Source organism: Atta colombica, unplaced genomic scaffold (genome assembly GCF_001594045.1).
Source record: "Atta colombica isolate Treedump-2 unplaced genomic scaffold, Acol1.0 scaffold153, whole genome shotgun sequence".
Taxonomy (NCBI): domain Eukaryota; kingdom Metazoa; phylum Arthropoda; class Insecta; order Hymenoptera; family Formicidae; genus Atta; species Atta colombica.
Genome location: NW_017259243.1, coordinates 302,820 through 326,092, shown reverse-complemented (window position 1 = coordinate 326,092; position 23,273 = coordinate 302,820). Strand labels below are relative to the sequence as shown.

At 31.4% G+C, this 23,273-nt stretch overlaps 1 protein-coding gene across 4 annotated transcripts in view; it reads left to right on the top strand.

Moving 5' to 3' along the window:
* The window catches only part of LOC108685523 (protein phosphatase Slingshot homolog 2), a 136,830-nt gene that overhangs the window by 62,705 nt on the left and 50,852 nt on the right, over positions 1-23,273 (top strand). For all 4 annotated transcript variants that reach the window (XM_018190359.1, XM_018190356.1, XM_018190355.1 and 1 more), the window contains one exon: positions 2,364-2,523. In XM_018190359.1, the coding sequence (XP_018045848.1) occupies positions 2,364-2,523 (160 nt within the window). The remainder of the gene's footprint in view (positions 1-2,363; positions 2,524-23,273) is intronic.

Below are 23,273 nucleotides of genomic sequence, written 5' to 3'. Positions count from 1 at the left end.
GAAAATGTGTGACGGTTTACTTACCATGAGAAAATGGCACCGCGTAATCGCGATGCATATACGCACACATACGTAATTTAGACACGCGATTGTTGGTCGTGCAAGAGATTCTGTGCGCGTGTTACATGCGTGCGTGCGTAGAAAGACGCTCGTCTCATTATACTAAGGCATCGAGAGAGCAATCGCTGGCGGTAATGATGAAGCGCGGCGTAAATATAATAAAGCGTTCGAGCAACGTTAATTTACGGATGAAACACGTGAAATAATGTTTGCGGGAAGAACTGGCTGAGCGTGGCAGTGCGTCGACCTTTTGTGCATTATCTTCGTACATGTATACGAGATTCGATTTGTAGATTAGGTATGTTCTCATGAAGCGATTTTGTTTGGTCGATACATCATGAAGCGTTGTGAACGCTTTTTTCCCGAGACAATCTCGCATAAATATTTCAGATTGTATTCTAAGCAAGTATTTAATTAAATTAAAATAAACTAATTGATGATGATCGGTTAATGTAACTGCTAGTGACATAGTTAAGTCAAAATGGCTTTAAGATTTACAAATCTCTTTAAAATATCTGATTTTATTTTTAACACGTTCTCAACATGATTATTCTGAAAGTAATACTTCTTCAACTAAAGTGGTCAGAGTTTATACAAGCACGAATTATTTTTAATTGCGAAGTCATTGAAAATAAAAGATTGCAACCAAATAACAAAATGCTTCACTTATGTTTTAATTAAATACAAATGGACTTTTCGAATATTTCAATGAAATATTTGTCGAGCATGTTTCGTATCGGTCTCATATATATCGATCTCATAGTGGATCATGTAGTTAATTAATTCACTCGGATAGTCTACGAGTTTACTGAATTGTTAATTGCTGATTCCGCAAAACCAGTTGAGCATATGATTAAAATAGTTTGTCTTGATACTGAAGATTAAAATTGATAGCTATTTGAAACTGTTAAATTGCATTAAAAGTTCGATTCTCGTTATCAACATGTCGATTTCTCAAATTTATTATTCAAGATTTCTCACCGAATTTAGAATAAGAGAAACATACCATACTGCGTTAAGACAAAAGCACAATAATTTCGCTTAAATACTTAAAGTACTTATACAAAATCATTTAGAGATTTTTTATTATTTAAAAAAATTTTAATTTATAACAAAAATAATAACAAATGAAGTAAATAAGCTATAAAAATGTGTCTTATTCTTATATATAAAATAGAATGTTATATACATAACTTTCATGTACATAGTTTGTTTAAAATATAAATATATATGCTATATATATCTATGATACTTTAGGAATTCTTTAAATCTCTTTTCTTTCTCGTTGATTGAATAATACTCATTGATAATACTCATTAAATTGAATTTTTTAAATTTAAATTATCGAAAACTAGTAGTATTTATGTAGCAATATTTTATTCTGTCTCATATTTAAAGTAGACACATTAGAAAAATATTGCCAGCAGCGCCAGCGTGTCGAATATTTTAATCGCTATTTAAAAAAATTGTCTAATTAACAAACTCGCTAACTATTTTTGTATTTTAATTATCACACGTGTACAAGTTGATATGTTGATGAAGTTAATTAAATGGAGATAATTAAATCTAGGAAAATAATTATTTCTCTAGACTTGAATATTAAGACATATTTTAAAGAGAAGGGAAGAAGTTGAGAACAGAGAATATAATGGATGAGAATATAATGGAAAAGAAGTGATAGAAAAAAGAAGTGATAGAATAATGGATGTGAGAAATGGATAAATTAAGAAAAGGCTGTAGAAGAGAGAAAGAAAATGAGTGTGAGAGAATGAGTGAATGAGATAAGAAGTCCTTTTGTAAACCCCAAGTCCATGTTTTTATGCAGTTCCTAGACAATCAATATTATTACACAATATTTGATATTGCACAATATTAATCATCTGGAAGCTATATTGAGTCTCTAAACTGCTTACCTTGAATTTAAAGAAAATGTACAATACATAATATTGTATAAAGTAATTACATAATATAAGTATTCATATCGTCTAGGAGCCGCTTTTAAATTGAACTAAATAAACATTTTTCTAGACTTCTCTCTCTCTCTCTCTCTCTCTCTCTCTCTCTCTCTCTCAATCTATATTTCTCGACTAATAATTTTATTGAAACGGAAGCAGAATATCTTGCCCTCGATTAAAATAGAAATTTTATTCCGATTATCACTCGATCTATTTTTGAAATTAATATCTTCTTAACGTATTTAAATTATTTGGTGATTATAAAATATTATCCTATATTGAGTATAATTTTTATGATTAAATTATCATAATAGTTTATTGAAGTATTGATGTTTGTTATTTTTACAGTCTGAGCGAATGTTACTTCGCGGGCAAGGGAGCAGCCCTAGTTTTACCGCCGAACGAAAGGGCTCGTCCTTCGAGGCGAGTATCGGCGGCAGGATGCGATATTCAGCAACACTTACAGTCTATGTTCTATCTGTTGAGGCCCGAGGAGACTTTAAAGATGGTAAGTACAAAGGGTTTTTGAAACAAGTACCTTTGTTTAAGGAAATTGCACAATTTTCTTAGTATACATTTTATACTATAAAATTATCGTTTTGTGCCGTAACTACATTTGCTTTGTCTTCTAAAATAGCGCGTGGGGATTATATCGAATGTATCTCACAAATATATCTCACACGATCTTCCGTGTAGCATCGAAGATTACCTTATTGAGGCGAACAGACGCGTTTGAATGCATCGCATAAAGCGCGACTGTTACGCGGACACTAAAAATATTTCCGGTTCTGAGAATTGGCAATTGCAAATTGGCACCAGTTTCGATGTTTCGCGCACCAGAATGGCAAAGTCACGGGATTTTCACGTTCAAGCCGCTACCAACTCTTGTGCGATTTATGGCTCGGATTGCGGGATAATTTCGCGCACGTGTCTCGATGTGTTTTCCTTGAGACATGGACGAACCTGTCCTCAATTATGCGCGTTCGCGAAATTGGCAGCTCTTGCTATCGTTCACCTTCATTGCCGCTCGCTCGATTCGAGCGCGTTGAGAGCGCGGCTTTACAATTCCGCTCGACCGCCGCCAAGACACCGCCGTGGAACTCGTCAGAATCGTGTAAACAAGCAAGCATACTTGGATACACTCTACCTGCCGTCGCGCAGTCTTGAACGGGGCAAGGAAGTTGGCAATCGCTATTATCTTGAAACGTGCTCCGACATAATACGTGATTTCACAAGCCAATCTTGGTATCTTATTTTTTAATATCGCGTTCCAATCCAGTTTGTACATATAATCGAGATATTGACATGAAAAACAAATTAATTAATCGAAAAATGTTAATTGAAGTAAGTATTAATAAATGTAATGAAAATTTTTTAAACTTTATAGCTTTTATTTTTTGCAAATGAAAATTTTAGTCTTTTACGACCTCTACTTATTTCCAACGCCTTAATTAAAGAAATTTTTTAATAATTGTATGTGTTTTTTTAAGATTTATGTGACAGAGTCACATAAAGAGTTTACGTGACTTATCAGCATAAAAATATAAATTATTTTGCACCTCAAAGACTGTGATGTGAACATTGGCAATCAGAAGTTGCTTGGATTCTTGAAACGACTCTTACTTTTGATTAGTCATGTTGTGGAGTAAACACATATGCTATGTAATTAATGCCCGTGAGGTTTAATTAATGCACTCCACCTTTTCTTCGCGCATCTGACAATTAACAAGTCGCGGAACTTTGTTTCCCTTAAGACACAGAGACTTTAATTTCCTTTGTGAGCAGCACGGAAGCGATTCTGCCGTTATTCTTCTGTATACGAGGAAGTTCCGCGTGGCCTGTAATATTTCCGTCGGGTATCCTTAAGTAATATATCCACAACGGCTCTGAACAATGCGTTCTCACGTAAAGTGCGTTCAAGACGTTCGTGCAGGCTTCTTCTGTTTAGCAAAAGTTTTCAACATTCACATTGATGTGAAACATTTCATAATATTTCATATTGAATATTAGAAAATTGCAACAAGAACTTTGTTTTTCTTAAGGATAAATTGATACCACAAATTGATCAATCAAAAAGTTTGTTAGAATTAAGATTGAAAATCTATGACAGATATCAAATAATAATAGATAGAATAATAGATAGAATAATAGATATATCAAACAATAAATAAATAGTAACAAAAATTAAGTAGTATAGAAGTTTCCTTGACTTTTTAAATTCTTTTGAAATCTCTTTTTAAAGAGTGAAAATTGTTTTTCAGTTTTGAAAAAGAGTAACTTAATTTTAAATCTTTCAGAATGAGATTTTATTCTTCAGAATGAAATTCATTCTAAAAATTTTCGAGAAAGTGTTTGAAATTTATTTTATTATATTGATCAGAACTGAAAGTGCAAATTGCTAATAAAATATAATGAATGATTAATTATATCGTTTATTTATTCATCATTTATTGTTAAAGCGGAATCTGAATCCAGATTTGAATCTGGATTCTTCAAGTACAAAGATTTCTAAGCCTAAGCATATTGTATTTGATGGATAGTCCGCCGGTGGCGGAACATCCCGATCCGATTTGCAGTCATTGAATCGATAAGAGATAAGACACGCGGCTGTGATCTCGAAAGCTCGCACCGCGCTGTCTATCGTGCGATTGCGATCTGGAATTTTCCACGTGGGATCGCCTCGAGTCGACCGGTGCGACGATGTCGCGACTTGGGACTGCCGGTGAAGTGGGCTAAGTGCGACCCACATGCGCGGGTCGTCGTTGTCGTCGTCATCATCACAGCGAAGGCGACGCATTTGAGGTCGCGGCCGATGAGCAACGAGCGCTTCCGGTCGGTGCGCGGATAAGGGAAAGGCGACTGCGGGTTTCGCCGTTGTGAATACAATCGAATCGATAATCGCAGGGAAGACACGGTCCATTTCTCAATGAATAAATCAAAAGAGTTAGTCGCCCCTCTTTTTTTTCTTTTTTAAAAAAGAGCAGCGAGTTTGTTTACATTCTCATGAATTCCTCAAGTTATTAGTCCATAAGATCAAGTTTTTTTATTATGTTCTATTTATTTTACTTTTATTACCTTTTTTATTATATTATTATCTTTAGATTGTCTAATTTAGTTTAAGACTTTTGTATGTAGTTATGAAATGAAAACAATTAAAAATATTAATTTATCGCAAATGAAATATATACGAACGTTTACAAACGACGATTAGTTCACTAATTTCAACTTAAATTGTTCCATGTAATTTGTATACATTTACTTTCCATGCGCGCAAAACGAAGTCTTTTCACTCTCTAGTTATTTGAATGTGCTAGGGAATATGATTCATCTCGCATAATTGTCTAATTTGGGCGAAAGTAGAAAATGACTACTTCTTTTATCATTCAGCCTGCTATAAAAAAAAGTACGTAAAATAATATGTGTGAAAATTATGTAATTTATAGTTAGTAGAAATATATAAAATTACGTTTTTTTTACAAAAATTAATACTTTTACCTTTAATTGTAACTTAAATTTTTTACATATAATATATCACACATATTATATTCATATTTTTATTTACACATTACATTATGTACACATTAATAACATGGTATGTTATTATTTTGATAACAAAAACGTTGATAATTTAATTCTTAAATATTTTTATAAACTAGCTCCATTTATACATAAATTTATTACTTTTGTAAATTGTTTAATTATTGCAAGAACAATTTTATTTGTAAGCCGTGACTTTATTTTACGTGTAAATATTACAGGATAGGAGGCAGTACAATTTACAAAACATGTTACAATTTTGAATAAACTAAAAATCCAATTTTTCGAGATTTAAGTTTGGTAACTTTTTTATCGTGTGGGGGATATTGAAGAGTATCAAATAGGAAAAAGTTAAACTTGAACTTCAAAAATTAAATTTAAATCTTATTTCGTTCCATGTTCCGTTTGTGTATCATCTCCATTTGTATCATCTTTAGAATAAGATCGTTTAGAATTATACTCTACACATTAATAGTGGGTCTCATAATTATTCACTGTAATTGTTGTTTTTTTACACTGTGAACAAGTCATGTTTCTCAGGCGCAAGAACGCGTATCTCTGTGCGTGATGTATTCAGCACGATTGACCGTCAAAAGTGAATGGCCAACGGTAAACTTGCTTTTACCTTTGACATGAGCTCGCGTTCCGGATCGGGGGCAAGCAACTAGCTCTAGAAAAAGTAAGCCGTACTAGAAGAGATCCCTGACCTGGTTCGGAAAGACTTCAGCTCGTTCTCCTTTAGCATGAGGGAGAAGGGGACAGATTACTGATGTGTTCTTTGTGCAATTCGACAGGTTTTGAACATCTGAGGTCAAGGGCGAGTTAACTTCCTGCTTATATTTCGATACCTATCGACGGAAACTTGGAATCACGGCCAAATTGAATTTCTCATTGGAATTAATATAATGTAAATGCAAAAAAATTGCATCTGTATAGTAAAAACGGACGAAGGTAATCGGCATTCTCTGCATTTTAATCGTGCGATTCATAATTTCACAGGTGTCGAGTTGACTCGCGAAAAGTTTCTGCTTGAATAGTAGTGCGATTTTTATAATGAAAACGTTATCGTGGAACATACGTTTTTATCTCGTACAGTACATAGTAATGCTGGGAGAGTGTAGTGATATAGATATTCTTTATGTCAAAATACTTGATGAATAATATACACAGTATATCTTTGAGTTTTTTTTTTTACAAAATATGTAGACAGACTGCACACATTCGGGAATATATTTACCGAGAATCGCAATAAAACGAATGGCATACATATATACCTGAAACTATTTAACTTGCAGCACATGATATGCAAAATAGAATTTAACATTGGATAGAAAAGTGTAAAATTCGTCTCTGCGAATAAAGAAGAATTTGTAAAGTTAGCACGGCGTTTTATTAATTTAAAAAACCAAGATAGTTCCAGTAACACTCTATAATTTCACCATTCCTGATGAAAATTAAAAAATATTCTGCTTTATAATATTAAAAAATCAAAAATAAAAAACTTCCAGCACAATATATTTCCCTTTAATTGAATATGTTACGACTTTTCCTTCAAGAATTGTGCTATATTTAAGACGTATAAAAATGGATAATTGTTAGAATTTTGTTTTGAAATTACATATATTGGTTGTTGCCAAAAGTAATAATATTTATCATTTTCTTCTATTTTAGAGGGAGAAATGTCGTGATAAATTAGCGAAGTTAGCAGCACGCCATATTTTCATTTTTTATTTTTTATTGTAAACAGTGCAGGACTTTTTATCTTTATAAGGAGCTGTAGAACTATGAAAAGTGTTATTGTAATTATCATATTTTTTTATATTAATAAAATGTCATGCCAACTTCATAGATCCAGGCATTTGGTATTTGCCATGTTCTAAGTATAACTTCGACATACACGGTATACGGCCGTTTTCCTTTAACAAAGGAGATAACTACGGAGAGCGGCTAAAATCTCCTGGTCTCGCGAATAGCTAATATTGTGCGGAGGTGGCGAATAAGTTGTATAAAATCGCAAGCTCATGATTCTGACCTTTACAGTGGTATAAATCGTGTTATAAGATAAGAGAGTGCGATGTAAGGATGCACAAGTCTTGCAAAGTCAAAACGCTCCGATCTTGCACTGTCATTTCGCTTCTCGGTAGTTTAAGCAATTCGCCGTGTTCATCCTCCTTCGGTCGAACGAAAAGAGAATGGAGAAACGCGGTGTCGGTGCGATAAACGCGCCAATCTCTCGAGAGACATAATATATCGCTTGTCGCTCGACTTTTCTCTGCATCGTTCTCTTGCTCCTTGGAACGATCGATCGTTGCTGATCTCGATCGGTATGCGTGTGGCATCATTCGTACGATAGTACCGGATGTGTGTAATCGCCCAGAATGTTCACTGAAAGCATATCGATGAGAATAAAAAAGAAGAACGATAATTCTGTACATTGGAAGGAGAACGGAGGAAATGTGTGTGTGTGTGTGTGTGCGTCGATTAGTAAGAAATGGTAGCTTATTTTATCTATGGAAAGATCGGATTTTCAAAATTGAAATGCTATATGCTATATGCAATATCGATTGATAAAGGCATCGATTTTAGTATTTGTTCCTTAGATTTATCATTTATCTCACACAGTACCTGCATATGTATAATTTATTTTTATAAATCATGGTACATATTTAATTCATTTCAAATTTAGATAAATTGAAGTTGTATTTAAAATAGATGTGCGCTACATTATTGTTAAATTTAAAATATCTGTTCTACTTACATATCAGAATAATATTGATTTATACTGATATAGTTACAAAATTATTCAACTAGATATTATTACACTGTTAAATTTATAATGTCAAATTATATCCAATTTGAATTATTTTTTATCATTTCTATAGTTCACCATTGCTTCTATCATTAATTTGATTACGACAATGAAGTTACATAATTTAATTTAAGAAAAATGTATTAAATTTTAGTTTATTATTTATTAAATACGTTAATGAACATTGTTTATTTCGAAACTGACACACAGAAATAAATGAATTGATTTTAACACATGAAAGTTAAAATAAAAGCATTATTATGTTTTTCGTGCTGAACTTTAGTGATAAGTACATCGATATAACTTTAATAAAAGCATTCTTTTATATAATACTATTATATAAGTTGCATTGCAAATTATATAATTATTTAAAAATATTATTTGTGCTGTGAAATAAATGTCTCTCAAGTTTAATTCGATTTTAATAAAATAACTTTATTAAATAGATACTTACATTATTAAACACTTGACATTTGTTGATAGTCGAATTAATGTAATATATCTGATAATGAGAAATATTCTTTTATGAATTGTATAGCTATTCTTGTTTAGTTGATCAACAAAAAAATATTTGCATCAGAATATCGGATACACTTGTCGGCTACTCACGTTGCAATAGTAGCGTTCCTCCTGCCGCGATGCAAATTGCTGTAATGATAAATCGCTTATGATGCCGCTAACGTAACTTTAACTCGCTAGGAACACGCGATCGTCGTTACATATCGCGTTATAATTCCTTGCCATTCCGCGGTCTTGAGCGATGATCTTTTCTAAAAAATCGTATTCCGCGACATGGAATGAATGTCTAATGAAAAAAGAAACCGCGGTTGGGTACAGATTTAACACTTTTCTCTTATTCGACATTACATAACCAATTTATTAAATTTTTTTTTTCTTGTTTTAAAAATAATTCAACATGTATCTTATAATTAATAATCCAACTAATCATTTCCATGATTTCGATTATCATCGTTTGACATTTGAAGAGAGTCCCAAGAAGTAGTCAATAAGAATGTGGAACTTACAAGACATTTACATTTTATGGATCGTGTAATATCAATGAGTTAAATACGAAATGCGACGATTAAGGAGCTCATTTTATAGTTGCAATATCATGTACTTCGCAAATAAAATTAAAAACGTCTTTCGCGAATTATATTTCTATTTATTTCTTTCGCATTTATGCGTGACTAGAACAATTTCCACTCAACTGTTATAATTATGAAGTTGATTTTTATTTCTTACTTTGATATAACTTGCAATTAGAGTTATTTTTGCATAAAAATTCTTAGAACTGTTAGCGCTATAATTAATTTGTTCCAAGAAACAGTAATTTTTACTTGAATTATGTGTAAAAAAAGATTTTCATCATATGTTGTAATTACTACTCGCGATGTAAAACGTCATCCGAGGGTTCGCGGCAAAAAAAGATTTCATGCCGAAATTCTTCATTGCGACCATCTAGTGTAAGAAAGAAAAATAAATCTCGTCGGTATAAAACGAATCTTGTAGGAATAATGATAAACTAACAAAGAAAGAGGAGAGAGAAGGGGATCAGCTGCTAATTGTGAGTAACGTTGCATCGCAGATTCGTATAAATAGCTTCTCCAGTCCAATTTTTCTCTTCGCGAGAAAACACTAGCGTGTGCGAATGGACACGTGGGCGCTTTTATGGATCGTACATTGTTACCATCGATCTCGTAAATTGTTTCGCCGATTGCGTGGTCATCTTAACTGTCGGCTACTCGATTACCATAGAAATGAGGTTGCTGTCGAGAGGAGAAAATGCTTCTGTTGCGTATAGATAAAGCTAATCCTGCTGGAAGACCCTTCTATGTACCTTTTCGTTTAATTAGCGATTAAACTTTAGTTTAGTTGTTTTACCTCTGTTAGCAGTCTGCTTTTCAGGATTAAATTAGAAACGCTAATTTGATAACATATATCTAATAGATATATCTCAATATATCGATTAAAGTGAGGTGAATCAGATATGTTGATGTACAAATTTTTCCTAATTTTTTATTATTATAATTATTACTTATCCTTCTATTTTCCTACTATCCATCTTTTAATCATCTATTTATCTTCTATTTTTTTCCTATCCACTTTCCATCCACTTCCTGTTCTTCTCTCATTCATCTCTTATTTTTCTTCTATTCACCTCCTATCTTTCCTATTTCTTTCCTATTTACCTTTTATCCATTTCCCATTCACATCTCATTATTGAGATGCGATAATCGTGTCTCAGCTGAACTGAGTGATTCGTTATAAGTATCTAGAGTCTGTCGCGCGTACACTTGATGTGAGACACAACTATATCTCTCGATATATTTGTTATTTATATGTTATATACTTACATACATTTATTACTTGCATTTTTGTAGAAAATTTAAAATTTATCAAAGTCTTAATTATAAATGGAATTGCTAATATTATCGATTGTCTCTGCAAAGACGCAGGATATTTCCGTTATATATATACATAAAAAGAGATAAACAAAGTTGGAGACAAAGTTGGTAATTTTCTGAACATAAAGGTTGATATAATTAATAATATTTATTATCCTTAAAGAATGCGACCTTGATATACACAATTCACATTCCTGAGAAGATGATACTATCAATTTAACTCGACCATTACTTCTCGTCAATTTTGTTAGTTTTCAGCAACAATAATTAGAATCATAAACGCTATCTATTTAAATAAAAAATTTGCAACTTAAAAAAATATATATCTATAAAAGTTAAAAATGCTACGAAACAAAATTTATAAACAAAAGGAGTCAATTTTGATCTTTTAAGAAAAGTATTAAATCTTGTTATGTAGAGCAAATTGATTATATGAGACAAAATTTGTTAATTTATTACACGGAAATTTTCTTTGGGAATTAAACGATTATCATTTACTCGCTATACTAAAATACATAGTGCCAAGATAATTTTTATTCAAGTGCAATTCACAAATGCAACAATATTAATGATGAGAAGCTTGGAAATTAGATAATTATTATAAATATATAGTGCCAAGATGATTTCATTATAAGTGTAAATTACAAGTGCAACAATATTAATAACATATCCCGATAAGAAGCTTGGGAAATGGACGTAGCTTACAATAGCCTTGAATAATTTTCTGTTACTCTATGATGGTTTCTAGGCTATATATAAAAGTAATTAGCGCAACGGTTATACAATTCCCGATGTTTTCCATCTCGAAATTTCACTCATGAAAATTCTCTTTATGCAGCCACGTAATGACAACTTGCTTCATTATTATTTCTTGTTGAAGATGATTATCGAGATTGGAATTCTATTGTGCCCAGACAATATTTTCGAGATAGATTAACAATGATACGATACTTCGTAATATTACTTCAAAGAAAACAGGCAAATTAATTAAGCTTAATTAGATACTATTGTAATATTGGCTTGCATACGAAAGAAATACGTAGCGTATTGAATATTCGATATCTCGTGGACATTGACCTTCTTCTCCGATTTCTCGTGAATGTTTGTGAATTGATGACCAGGTTTGCACCATATGAGTCATGCAGAACGTCACGGAAATACTTACTGCGAACTGCCGTCATTCATTTCGTTTTGTGCCTCTGATTGTCAATTAAATTCGAAAGGGCACATCACGAGGAAACATCGGAGATTCCTCGAAGTACTGGACGGGATCAACGAGAAACTGGTCCCTACAAGGACAACGAGGTAAGGGGGCCGCGATTCGCTACATGTCGTTTCACCGACTTCTTTTCAGCAGGGCCCCGTTACTTTTTACACCCGTACTTAAACTTACACGTACTTGTCCGCACAGTTCGGACAACTTTTATGCGGAAAGTGTCAGTGACCCGACCGACTATTATCCGACAGTTCAGTTGGCCACTTCCGGCGCTTTATTTGTGCGCGCGCGTACACTTCTTTTGCTGGATTCGATCGTTTCGATAATATCTCTTGAAAGCGCCTCGCGTGGCGTTTCACAGGGAAGTCGATCAAGATATAAATGTATATAATGTTCGAAGAATACTAGTTATTTATATGGCAAGTCTTCCTATTACGTATTACGGAAAATTATTGCGTCTATTTGTTTCAAAGATAGAGTGGTTCGTGCGCTATAGAGATTTAATCTTTACGCAACGATCGTCTAATCTTCTTTTACCAATTTACGTTTCCGAGAATCTCTTTCATTTCTCAATGGACAGTATACTATCGCGATAAATTATCGTCTCCTACGCGACTGCTGCTTTTCCGGGGTTTCGTAAGGTCAGGTTTCGCGATAAAGCTGTATAAAGCAAACGTCGATACGTTGGATCGTCTCGGTTTAGCGATAATATCGAAACTTTCACGGTAAACGATTGTATTTTGCATTTCATCTAAGTATCGTTTATACAAATATACTTAATATAAAGTTATTGATCATTGTTATTTAAAAATAAACTGTATTTCGTTTGTTGACTCGATGTAGACGTTGCATGATGTAGATAGCGATGTATATTAATGTGATAATACATTATAATCATGAAAAAAAGTATGAATTGAATTGGAAGGTCTCATTATTTTTCTTATTTCTCTTGACATTTGTTCTAATTAATGCTGCACATATATATTATGAAGAGGAATAAATATCAGGATGAAACAAAGACGTCATTTTTCTTTATTTTCGAATTTTATATATACTCTTATATTGTAATTCAAATTCAGAATGTCTACAGAATGTCATAAATATATCATAATATATAAATATATATGTCAAATATAAATGTCATAATATATAAATATATGAAAGTATTATTCAAATATTTGAATGATTTACAAATATAAAACGTTGTAAGATAATATAATAAATATCCCAGTCCCAACCGGACATATATATCTGTGTTTGAACATTTAAAACACAAAACTTTATATATTTGTTCATATTATTAATCTCAAATGATTTTAAAAATAATCCTTAAATGCAATTAAATTATAATATTATAATAAAAAAAATATTTGTGATTAATAATAATAAATCTTATGTATAAGTATCCAGACATAAGTACACATATGCGATCACTGGGACGTTTATCTTCAATTGTAATTGTAAAACAACAATCGAACAATACGACTCTGTCTAAATATAAATTATAAAGTACATGGAGAAAAATGTTTAGTTGAATTGAACGATCCAGAATTCTGATATCTATTAGATTTTTTTCTGATATCTAGTTAGATTATTCTACTAGATTTTTTTGTTAAATTTATTAGAATTCTAATTGAGATAACCAACATTCAGAATTTCCTTGGTTAAATCTACTAGAATTCTGGTAGTAGATTTAATCAAAATGTAGTAGAATTAATCAGAATTCTGGACCGTTCATTATCCACCAGGATTCCAGTTAATTCAATCAAATATTTTTCTCCGTGTATAATATTTACTATATTATAATTATACTTATAATTGGTTGAGTTTTAATATCGGTTTTAATTTCTACTGAAATTCTCTTTAATTGGTAGCCATTGGCGGAATGAATGACAGATGTAAATGTACATTTTAATCCGAATTATTATTTATTATCAATAGTCTGTTAATCATTTGAATATAAAATCACAAAAAGTATACAGTTTTGTAAGTCTTCTTTTATAAAATATTTCTATTGGAGATAATATATTTAAGAAAGAAACGCATTTCTTCACGTAGTGGTACGCATAAACGTGATCTAAACATTAATTATAATTATTGCACAGACTGAAGAAGATTAATTTACTGAAAGTTCTTTAACTGGACCGCAGACGACTTGACGTACTTGTACTGCGGCACTCGCGAAAGGATTAACAGTTAGAAGAAAAATCGCGCTTTTTTTCCGGGATGAGTAGTTCGGCCTGGCGTGAACATCGTGATTTATTTGGCGTTCCACACCGTTGCTCGCGCTGGTCGTCACAGACTGCTGCACAGTATATGGTTTTCTAAGAGCGAGCAATGCCGTCGATCATTCTTTTCGGCGGTAATCTTCCTCTTCTCCGGATCAGTGTGTCTGATTGCCACGAAATTCACCGCAAAGTTAGGAGTTAGGTCCACCGCAACGATTCAATCACGAAAGGGATTCGTCCTGAAAATCTGTCGAGAACGCCTATCTTTATTGAAAAGTCTCACAGTATTTATTATAGTATTATTACACAGTTCGATATTCTCTCTTACGTTTATAAATTATTATTATTGCTGCGAAGAACCGAGTTATCTTTCTCTGTAGCATCGAGGAAGTCTACGATAGTCCGATAATAATTTAAAATTTTATGTTGCACCTGAAAAGCAAGATTTATCGATAACTATGACGAGATCGATTATGAGCCGTTAGGTTGGAGTGTAAATAAATATTGTATGGCTACTTCCGGGATAGTCTCGTGAATAGCATTGCAATTTGTCACTGTGAATAGTCGCACTAACTATATTTACACTCTATTCATAAAGCTTTATTGATAGCAATACCATGATGATAGAATACATCTCTAGCAATACGATATAAAAACTTTATTTTATTGCATACAAGAAAAATCTAATTTTATTTTTTATATATAAAATGTTGTATAGTTACATAGAAAATTATACAGGATTAGAATATTGATTTATTAGGGTATTAACAAAGCAGAGAGTTTTCATCGAACTGTAAGCAAATCTGTTGACAATTCCGACGAAGTTGAACAGAATGTCGAGAAAGTAGGCTTGATTTTAGGTTGTTGAGACAAATTACCTATCTTGGCGCTATCCTCGGGTTAAGGGGTTAAAAGGCGGTACGAGAGAGCATATAAACTACGTCGTCCGTGCTTATCGCGTGTGTTTCATAAGTGTCACAATTGTCTCGGGTAGCTCATTGCGCGACTGGTCACGACACACTTTCATCACGGTCGCAACAACACAACGAGACTTCTGTCGACCTGCCGTACGTGATGCCAGGTATAACAGAGCAGCAATAGAGCAAGATGGAAATCGTGGTTCCGGCATTCTGCAAAATTACTCGTTTCGCCATTGAGCCACATAATAGATTTCGCGAATAGCCGCGCTCATTGCTACTCCGCAAAGTTGTGTAATCTCGGGCGATTATCGAGCCACTACCCTGTTATTAGAAAGTGCCTTAACGGTCCTGCTGCATACGCTGCAACTAATTTTGTACCGCGCTATCGCAGTGAAAATTTATATCGACACCAGATGAGGCAGGATATAAACAAAAACGGTTCAGGTCAAAATCGATGGCAAATATATGAGACATTGACTCATATTACGAGTGAAAGTATTGATTTTACAATCTCGATTTTTGCGTAAAAGTTCTTAAATAGAGTGATTAGAAACAAACGAACACAGGTGTATTTCATTATTGAAGAAATTAAAAGCATTTGCTGCTTTGTTGGAATCTATAATTCCCTGACACTTGAATTACTTTGATTAAATTTTAACTTTTCCATAGTAGACACTATTATTTTTTATGGTAATAGAATTTTGTGTAATTAATTAAAGCTTAATTTGTCATTGAAAATATTTAAGTATTTCGATGTAAATATTATTTTTAAATTAAAATTTAACACAATATTTTATGCTAAATGTAACTATTTGTGCTTTATTTGTTTAATTTGAAAATTGCGTTTAAAATTACAAATTGCGAAACAACAAGAATTATAAGGCACAAGCACTGTAAAAGATCGATTTATTGCGGTAAATTGATCGTGCCTCTTAATTCGCATTCAGAAATTGCGTAAACATTGCATCACGACGTATTAATCGCTTCGACAACGAAACAGTAGTGCGCCATGCGAAACTTGCCGAGTCTCTTTTTCACTGACAAAAATTACAGGATACTTCAATCGCATCATGATGCTTGCATAATACAATATCGTGTGAAAACATGCGCGCATTTTTTTTGTGATATAATTGTGGTGATGTAAAAAGTGATCAGGATTACGCGAGGCAATTCGGCGGCGAGTTCGACAAAAAGATTCTGGAAGAGGAAGGCGTGTAATCGAAGAAAGAGAAATCTGTGTAGTAAATTCTGCATTAATTCGCGTTAAAATATATTATATATATATTTGGATGGGTAAACAAATTAAATATTTTATAAAATATATAATGATTATATATATTTGATCAATGTTTGATCAATTTTTAAATTTACATTCGACGAGTTTAGATTGCGTAAATAAAAAATCCAGTAGGACATAAAAATATTATTTATCGCTCATTTTTTATACAATTTATTTAATCCTAAATGTAATATAATTTGTTTTATTAGATGCTCACATGTTGTCTGTAGTTATTACAAATAATTGTCACAACTGAAATTATACACTATACTTAGAAAAAGTGAACAAAGAAAAATATGAATACAAAATAAATATTTTAATGAAATTTAAATAAAATTAAATAATCAACATAATTTAAATATTAGATATTTAATAGAATATCCGCCATACATTTATTATAAAATATATGTGCGTGTAATTTTTATCATAAAATATATATGTAGAATAACTTTATTATTTTATTAAAATGCATGATTGCAATTTTATTGCAAAGTTAATATTAATGCATACATCCCGAAAAAAGGTTGCTTCGATTTAAAGAAATTTTCTTTACTATACGGTTAAAGAAAAAAATTTCTTTGATTCGTGAAAAAATTTTTTTGAACATTATTTAATCATTATTTTTTAAAATCAAATAAAATTTATTTGATTTAAAGAAATAATATTTAAATCAAAGAAATTTTTTCATAAATCAAAGACATTTTTTCCTTAACCGTAGCAAAGAAAATTTCTTTAAATCGTATGTACATATGTAACCCAACACAAGTTCTTTGCGTTTTTCTGAGCTGGAACAAGGATAGAATTTCATTACCACGTTACGCATTGCTCTTTTTGCTTGATCGTGTGAAGCGTAAATAATGATCCTAATTTCAACGAGAACGAGTGAAGGCTGACAGGAAAGTAAGCGTCATGTCGAAGTTTCGCTTCGTTTGGCAAAGATGTAATTGAGCGCAAAAGCAATATTTTATATGACCGAAAACGAGGATTGAAATTATCATATCGGATAACCTTTTTTTTATTAATATTTCTTCGCATCATTTATTATTTGCTTGCTTGCATTCCTTATCCATGTAATCTATGTTATAAGCGCGATCTACTTGTCGTAGTGCAGGTGTGAAAAATGATGTTAGATCTCTTTCCCAGGAACTGCTATGCATGCGCAACGGTTGTGTAACGAACAAATGGCACGAGTTAGCACGATTAGCACGGGGACTATCTCAATGACGCAAATATCGTCGTGACAAATTAATTATGTGTGCGCGTATTTTATCACTGTAATAAAAATGTCGAAGCTGACAGTCGACTTAATGTCAGTCAACTTAAATCAAGTTAAACATCAAATAATTTGCGTTATGAATAATAATGATGCAAAAGTATGTATGATTATGGACATCAAATTCTTTTGACTGTTGATTAATTTTTTTATCATCTTTTAAAGTAAATTTAAAGATTCGCAGTTCTAAGATTATTTTTCAATTTATAGTTTTTTTTTGCAAATAAAACTGCGGGAAGCTGTTTTTTTAGATATCTTACACTGAAAGAAATGATTGGTTAAATATGGCATAGTATTTTTAATTGCAGCAATCAATTTTTGGTTGCGTTGGTCTATTCTATACTGACACTGATAGGTTAATGCAATCAAAAATTGGCTGCAGCCAATTAAAAATGTTATACCATTTTTAATTTTACTATCTAATTTGCTGCAGCAGCCAATCTTTCAGTATAGAATTCAATGTTGAATGAATGAAAGTTTGCGGTATCCTGTGACGTTTCGTTTAGTGCAACCATGTCGCAGAAACAATAAAAAGGGATTACAAAAAAACATTAATCTCACTTCATTGTCTGAGAACTCGTTCAGTGGTCGCGCAACCTGCAATTTGGCAAATTAACGAACCATGAATCTCCCTTGGAAACTTATGAAAATGGTCCTGATTCTCAGAAAGCGCTTTCACTAAAGCTGTCAATCAAACCGCTGCTTGTTTTATTCTCACTTTCCGAACATTAGAATGATTTACAACAAGACAAAATTAGAAGCAAGTGTACAAAAAAGCAAAGATGCAATAATAAAAAACATTCAAGTGAGAGAAATGATATCTTGTACTGGTGTTTTATTCTTTTATCTCACAGTTAACTCTTAAGCAATCATATTATAGAGTGCAACAAATATTAATATTAGAAAAGTTACAGAAATTTTAAATTATATATAAAGTATTGATTTGAAATTAATATTTAATTTTAATGTTGAACTCTGGATATAACATTGGCATTTTTTAAATAAAATCGATTGAAAAATCGATGTAATTAAATAATCTGAATTTATTTGGCAATATATACTAACGTAATTTTTTCTATTTAAATAAAAAATACAATTAAATATTTACAAAGATTACAATTAAATATTTTCGCTTGCCAATGAAGACATATTATTCTTTTAAATCTACTGAAAACCTTAAAAATGTTGCCAATATGAAATATATTTTAGATCTTATTCTTTGTGTGTGTATTAATATAGTAAAAGAATATATTCCCTTCTAATTATGCAACAAAGTCAGAGTAAACCTAAGCAAGTGACGAATTATCAACTTATGTGACGTCCAGTCGCTTCACTTTCGAAACAATCAACTGATGATCTTTTATCGATTCCTTTCTATTCCTTTTATTAACAAAATAAAATTTTAACAAAAACTCAGATAACTTTATTCTTAGCGAATCTGTAATATTCAGAATAGTGGATTTTCATTTGATTATTTTGATTATTTTTATATTCCAATTTCTATTTGATTATTTGATTTAAATATTTATTTTGATTTAAATATGATATAAATATATATTTTGATTTAAATATTTATCATAATTATTAAATTTTTATCATAATTATTAACTATTTATTGAATTTGAAATTTGGAAATTTAAATCGATGTTTTATCGTTTTTAAATATTATAAAAGTTTTTATGCACTATGTGATGTTATATAAAAATTGTATTTTTTTGTATTTTATTTTACGTTTATTTTTTGTATTTTATTCTTAAATTCTAATTAAATACGTATAGATAAATGTTTGAGAGTAAATTATGTTTGCGATTTTAAAACGATGCCTTTTTCTCTCACAAGATTTCTTCCGCATTGAAAAATAAATTCATAGGCTTCGGTTTCGTAAACCTATGCTAATCGGAGATTCTGTTCTTTCTCTCGAGTTCGTTTGGAAACGCGAACGGCGCCTGCGGTAAACCAATGACGCAAATCCAATCTCGCCTTGCCGCGAGTAATCGGATAGCCATGGGAAAGTTTAAGCTTTCGCTGAGTTTGGGGATTCTCCGTTATCTCGATGAACTTTTTGATAGACGCCGAAAAGATTTTTCTTAAAAGATTTTCCTTAAAGGTTTTTTAAAGATGCTAGTAGCATTGTTATCGATGATCAATTAATTTAATTGTGAATTATTCTTTTATGATTACGTTTCAAGTCTGACAAACTCTATCGGCACAGTCTATAGACCTGATAATTGTATTTATATATTTATATACGATTTATAATACTTTGATCACAGAAATAGCTTCATTTTTCTCGTATTTGTGTTTAAACACGTCTCAGTCTATTTTTACTTAACAGCATTTTCTTTAAATTGTTTTAAGGTGATTATTTAAAGATGATTGTGTATATAAAATTTGACTGACGAATTGGCACGATAGACAATAGAGGGACTTGTAAGTAGATAATCGCTACCGGGTGGTCCGAGATAAATTGAATTTTGCGACGGACAGTTACAAGGCCGATAGGGTCGATTATTGCATTGTTACGCACATTATTCTGATAACTGTACACGTGGAGAAGACTGTAGTATATATTAATCTCCTTGAAAGTTAATAATAGAGGCTGTGTCCATTTGATGTTCATAATGCTCTTGGAATGGTTTTATTCTTGTTCTATAACTTGTCCTTAAACAAGGATAAATTGTATTGATGTTCGCGAGCATTACTAGCGTTATGTGAAACACTCAGAATCTTCCTGCAAAATATAATACTTCTACATTGTGTCTATAATATATCACGTAGAGATATATATATTTTAATAGTTACGTTAGTTCAATATTATTTATTAATTTCTTTTTAATTGGTTTTTTAAATTTTCTTTAGCTTTTTAACTGCGACTAAAATGTTTTTTACTAGTTTTAATTATGTTACTCTAACAACAAAATGTAAATGTATAAGTATATTCTTTATGTGACGAATGAAGATTTGTCATTGTGGAAAACGGTATGAGATAAACAAATTTTTGTGATATTATGTTATTATTATATATGCAAATAATATTATTTAGAATGTTATATCATCATCATTTTTGGAATACATTTAAATTTCGAAGTAAGATTCAATATTGAATGACTATCTTTAAAAAGGAAAAAAACAACGTTATGTGAATGATCAAATGGCCAATAACCTTTCAAATGGCCAGTATCCTTTCATAACTTACTTTCTACATCTAAAAATATTTTTCGATATTTATTTCCGTTTTCTGTAAATATAAATTTGTTTAATATAAAATATACACAATTTAACTACATAAAACTGCGCGCTTAGAAATAAGATTTTTTCTTTTTGCTAAAATCATTTCCTATTGAGTAACTCCTATTTAATAACTCGAACTTTTCAACGGCACGTTTCTATTATTTTTCTTTTGCAATAATAAACTATCTCTGAACGCGCGCGTATTTAGCCACGTTTAACCGGAACAGGAAACTCTTGATAGAAACCCATGTTTTACGTCATTACGTCGTTACTGAGCATGGAGAGATTTGCGAATTAATCGCCCTGCTTGTGTTTTTAAAAAGTTTATTTACAGCAAAGATCTGGTTTTCATATCTGAAATAATAAATATAAAAATCTTTTCCTGTTTATTCGTACACTGAGAAAAAAATGCTGCGATTCAATTAAAATCTGTATTACATAAATTATTATTTCAATAAGGCCTTTATATTAATAAAAATATACATGAATTAATCACGTATGATAGTGACAGCCTGTAATATAGAATTTCAACAACATTTTTTTCTCAGTGTATATATTGTATGGAATGCGTCTTGCGTCAAAACAATATTTTAAACAAGAAAATAGATTTATTTTTTCTATCTATTATATCAGAATTTTTATTGGGGATTGATTATTTAATTCGGCAATGAGTTTAATCTTTCTTAGATATTTCAAGAATAAATCAAACCTTACGTTAATTGTCAACGTTTTAAATAAATATATAGTTCATTTTTCTTGTAGCTTTAGAAAATTCGTAAAAATGATTGAGAATCTAAAAAAATTTTTTAACTTTCTAAAATGACAATGTAATATGTTTTTTAGCTACTAATTTTGTATAGTTGGCGTTTTATTTGTCTAAAAGCAACAGAATATCTCTTCCTCTATTTTTCTTTCCTGTATTTTTATTTTAAATTATCTAACATCATTATCTAACATTTAATATGAAATGTAAATATAATATTTATATCGCAAAAGAAATATTTTTTTTACAGCTATTTTAGTTTAAATAAAATTTTTTAATAATTCTCAATATCAATGTAAAAAAATGCATATTAAAAATTTCTTAAATTTTTTAAATTAAAATTGTGATGTTTTATGAAGCTCATTTGATAAGCACATTTATATTATGCATTTTAGCGTTTTATATTTGATATAATAATGTAATAATGTTTTAAAAATTAATTAAAGAAATTTTTATTGCGATATGTTAAATATAAGTAAAAAAACGATTTTCTAGGGATAATTTAGATTTGAGAGATTGTACTATTCGATATTTTTATAAAGTATGAAGAAAAAATTTCTTATCCAGAAATATAATATGAAATAATTGAAACTATTTCTCAAAAGAATATACCATATATGTCAGTTGATATCTGTTATTCTAAATGAAATTAGTTTTGCATAAATTGCACATTTTCTATGCTTTCTATGCTGACGATACAATTATAGATCGTAGAATATTTGCATATATATATATTTTATTTAACATATCTTCTCACGAAAAAAAAAACACAGCTAAAAACTTCACTGATTTAGCAAATCTTCCGTTGTAATATACAGACAGTCAATTTTCTATGTTAAAAATAGCAAAGCTGAATAACGTTAGTGATTTGTTAAACCACCAAATCTTCTTAGTTATCGATGTTGAATTCGTGTAGTAAATTATAGGTTTGCTGTACCACCCAATTAATTTTTTTTTCATGCTGATGAAGCAATCTAAAGTGCTCGTTTGATTAGTTCATCGGTTCAGCACAGTGCGAAAGGAAACTGAAAACGATCGGAAAGAAATATGAGACGAACATTCGAGGTTATCATCACAATTGACGGTGATCTTGTTCTCTATTATATTTGTATACACGTAGATAACGAAATGATTTTATTTGTGGCGGCCTCGAACGCATCAATGTCACCGATCGGCGGTCCAAGAACATCAACAGGGAAGACCGTATTTGGTTGCCTGGTAGCAACATAGTGCACGCGACAATTCGTTGAGTCATCATCGCTCATCATAAACGCTGCTGCTGCATTCAACGTGTTTCTTCATAATACAACGAAGGGCTACGACCGATCGATAAAGCCATGTACCAGAACGTACGCACGCATGCACGCACAGAAAGGAATGGAACGTCGTACTGGCCGCCTACTGTCTACGCTATGCTCTCGGAGAACTTCCTCAAGGTCATCCGGATGCTGAGAAGACTCGTCCCATCTGCTGTCGAGGACTCGTCGCCTCTAAATGATGGATTGAATTCTAAAGAGCGCGACAGAAGTTGACAGACTTCGATTTAAGTTGGTGGAGTTCAGTTAATTTTATCTTTTCTTTTTTAATACATCAA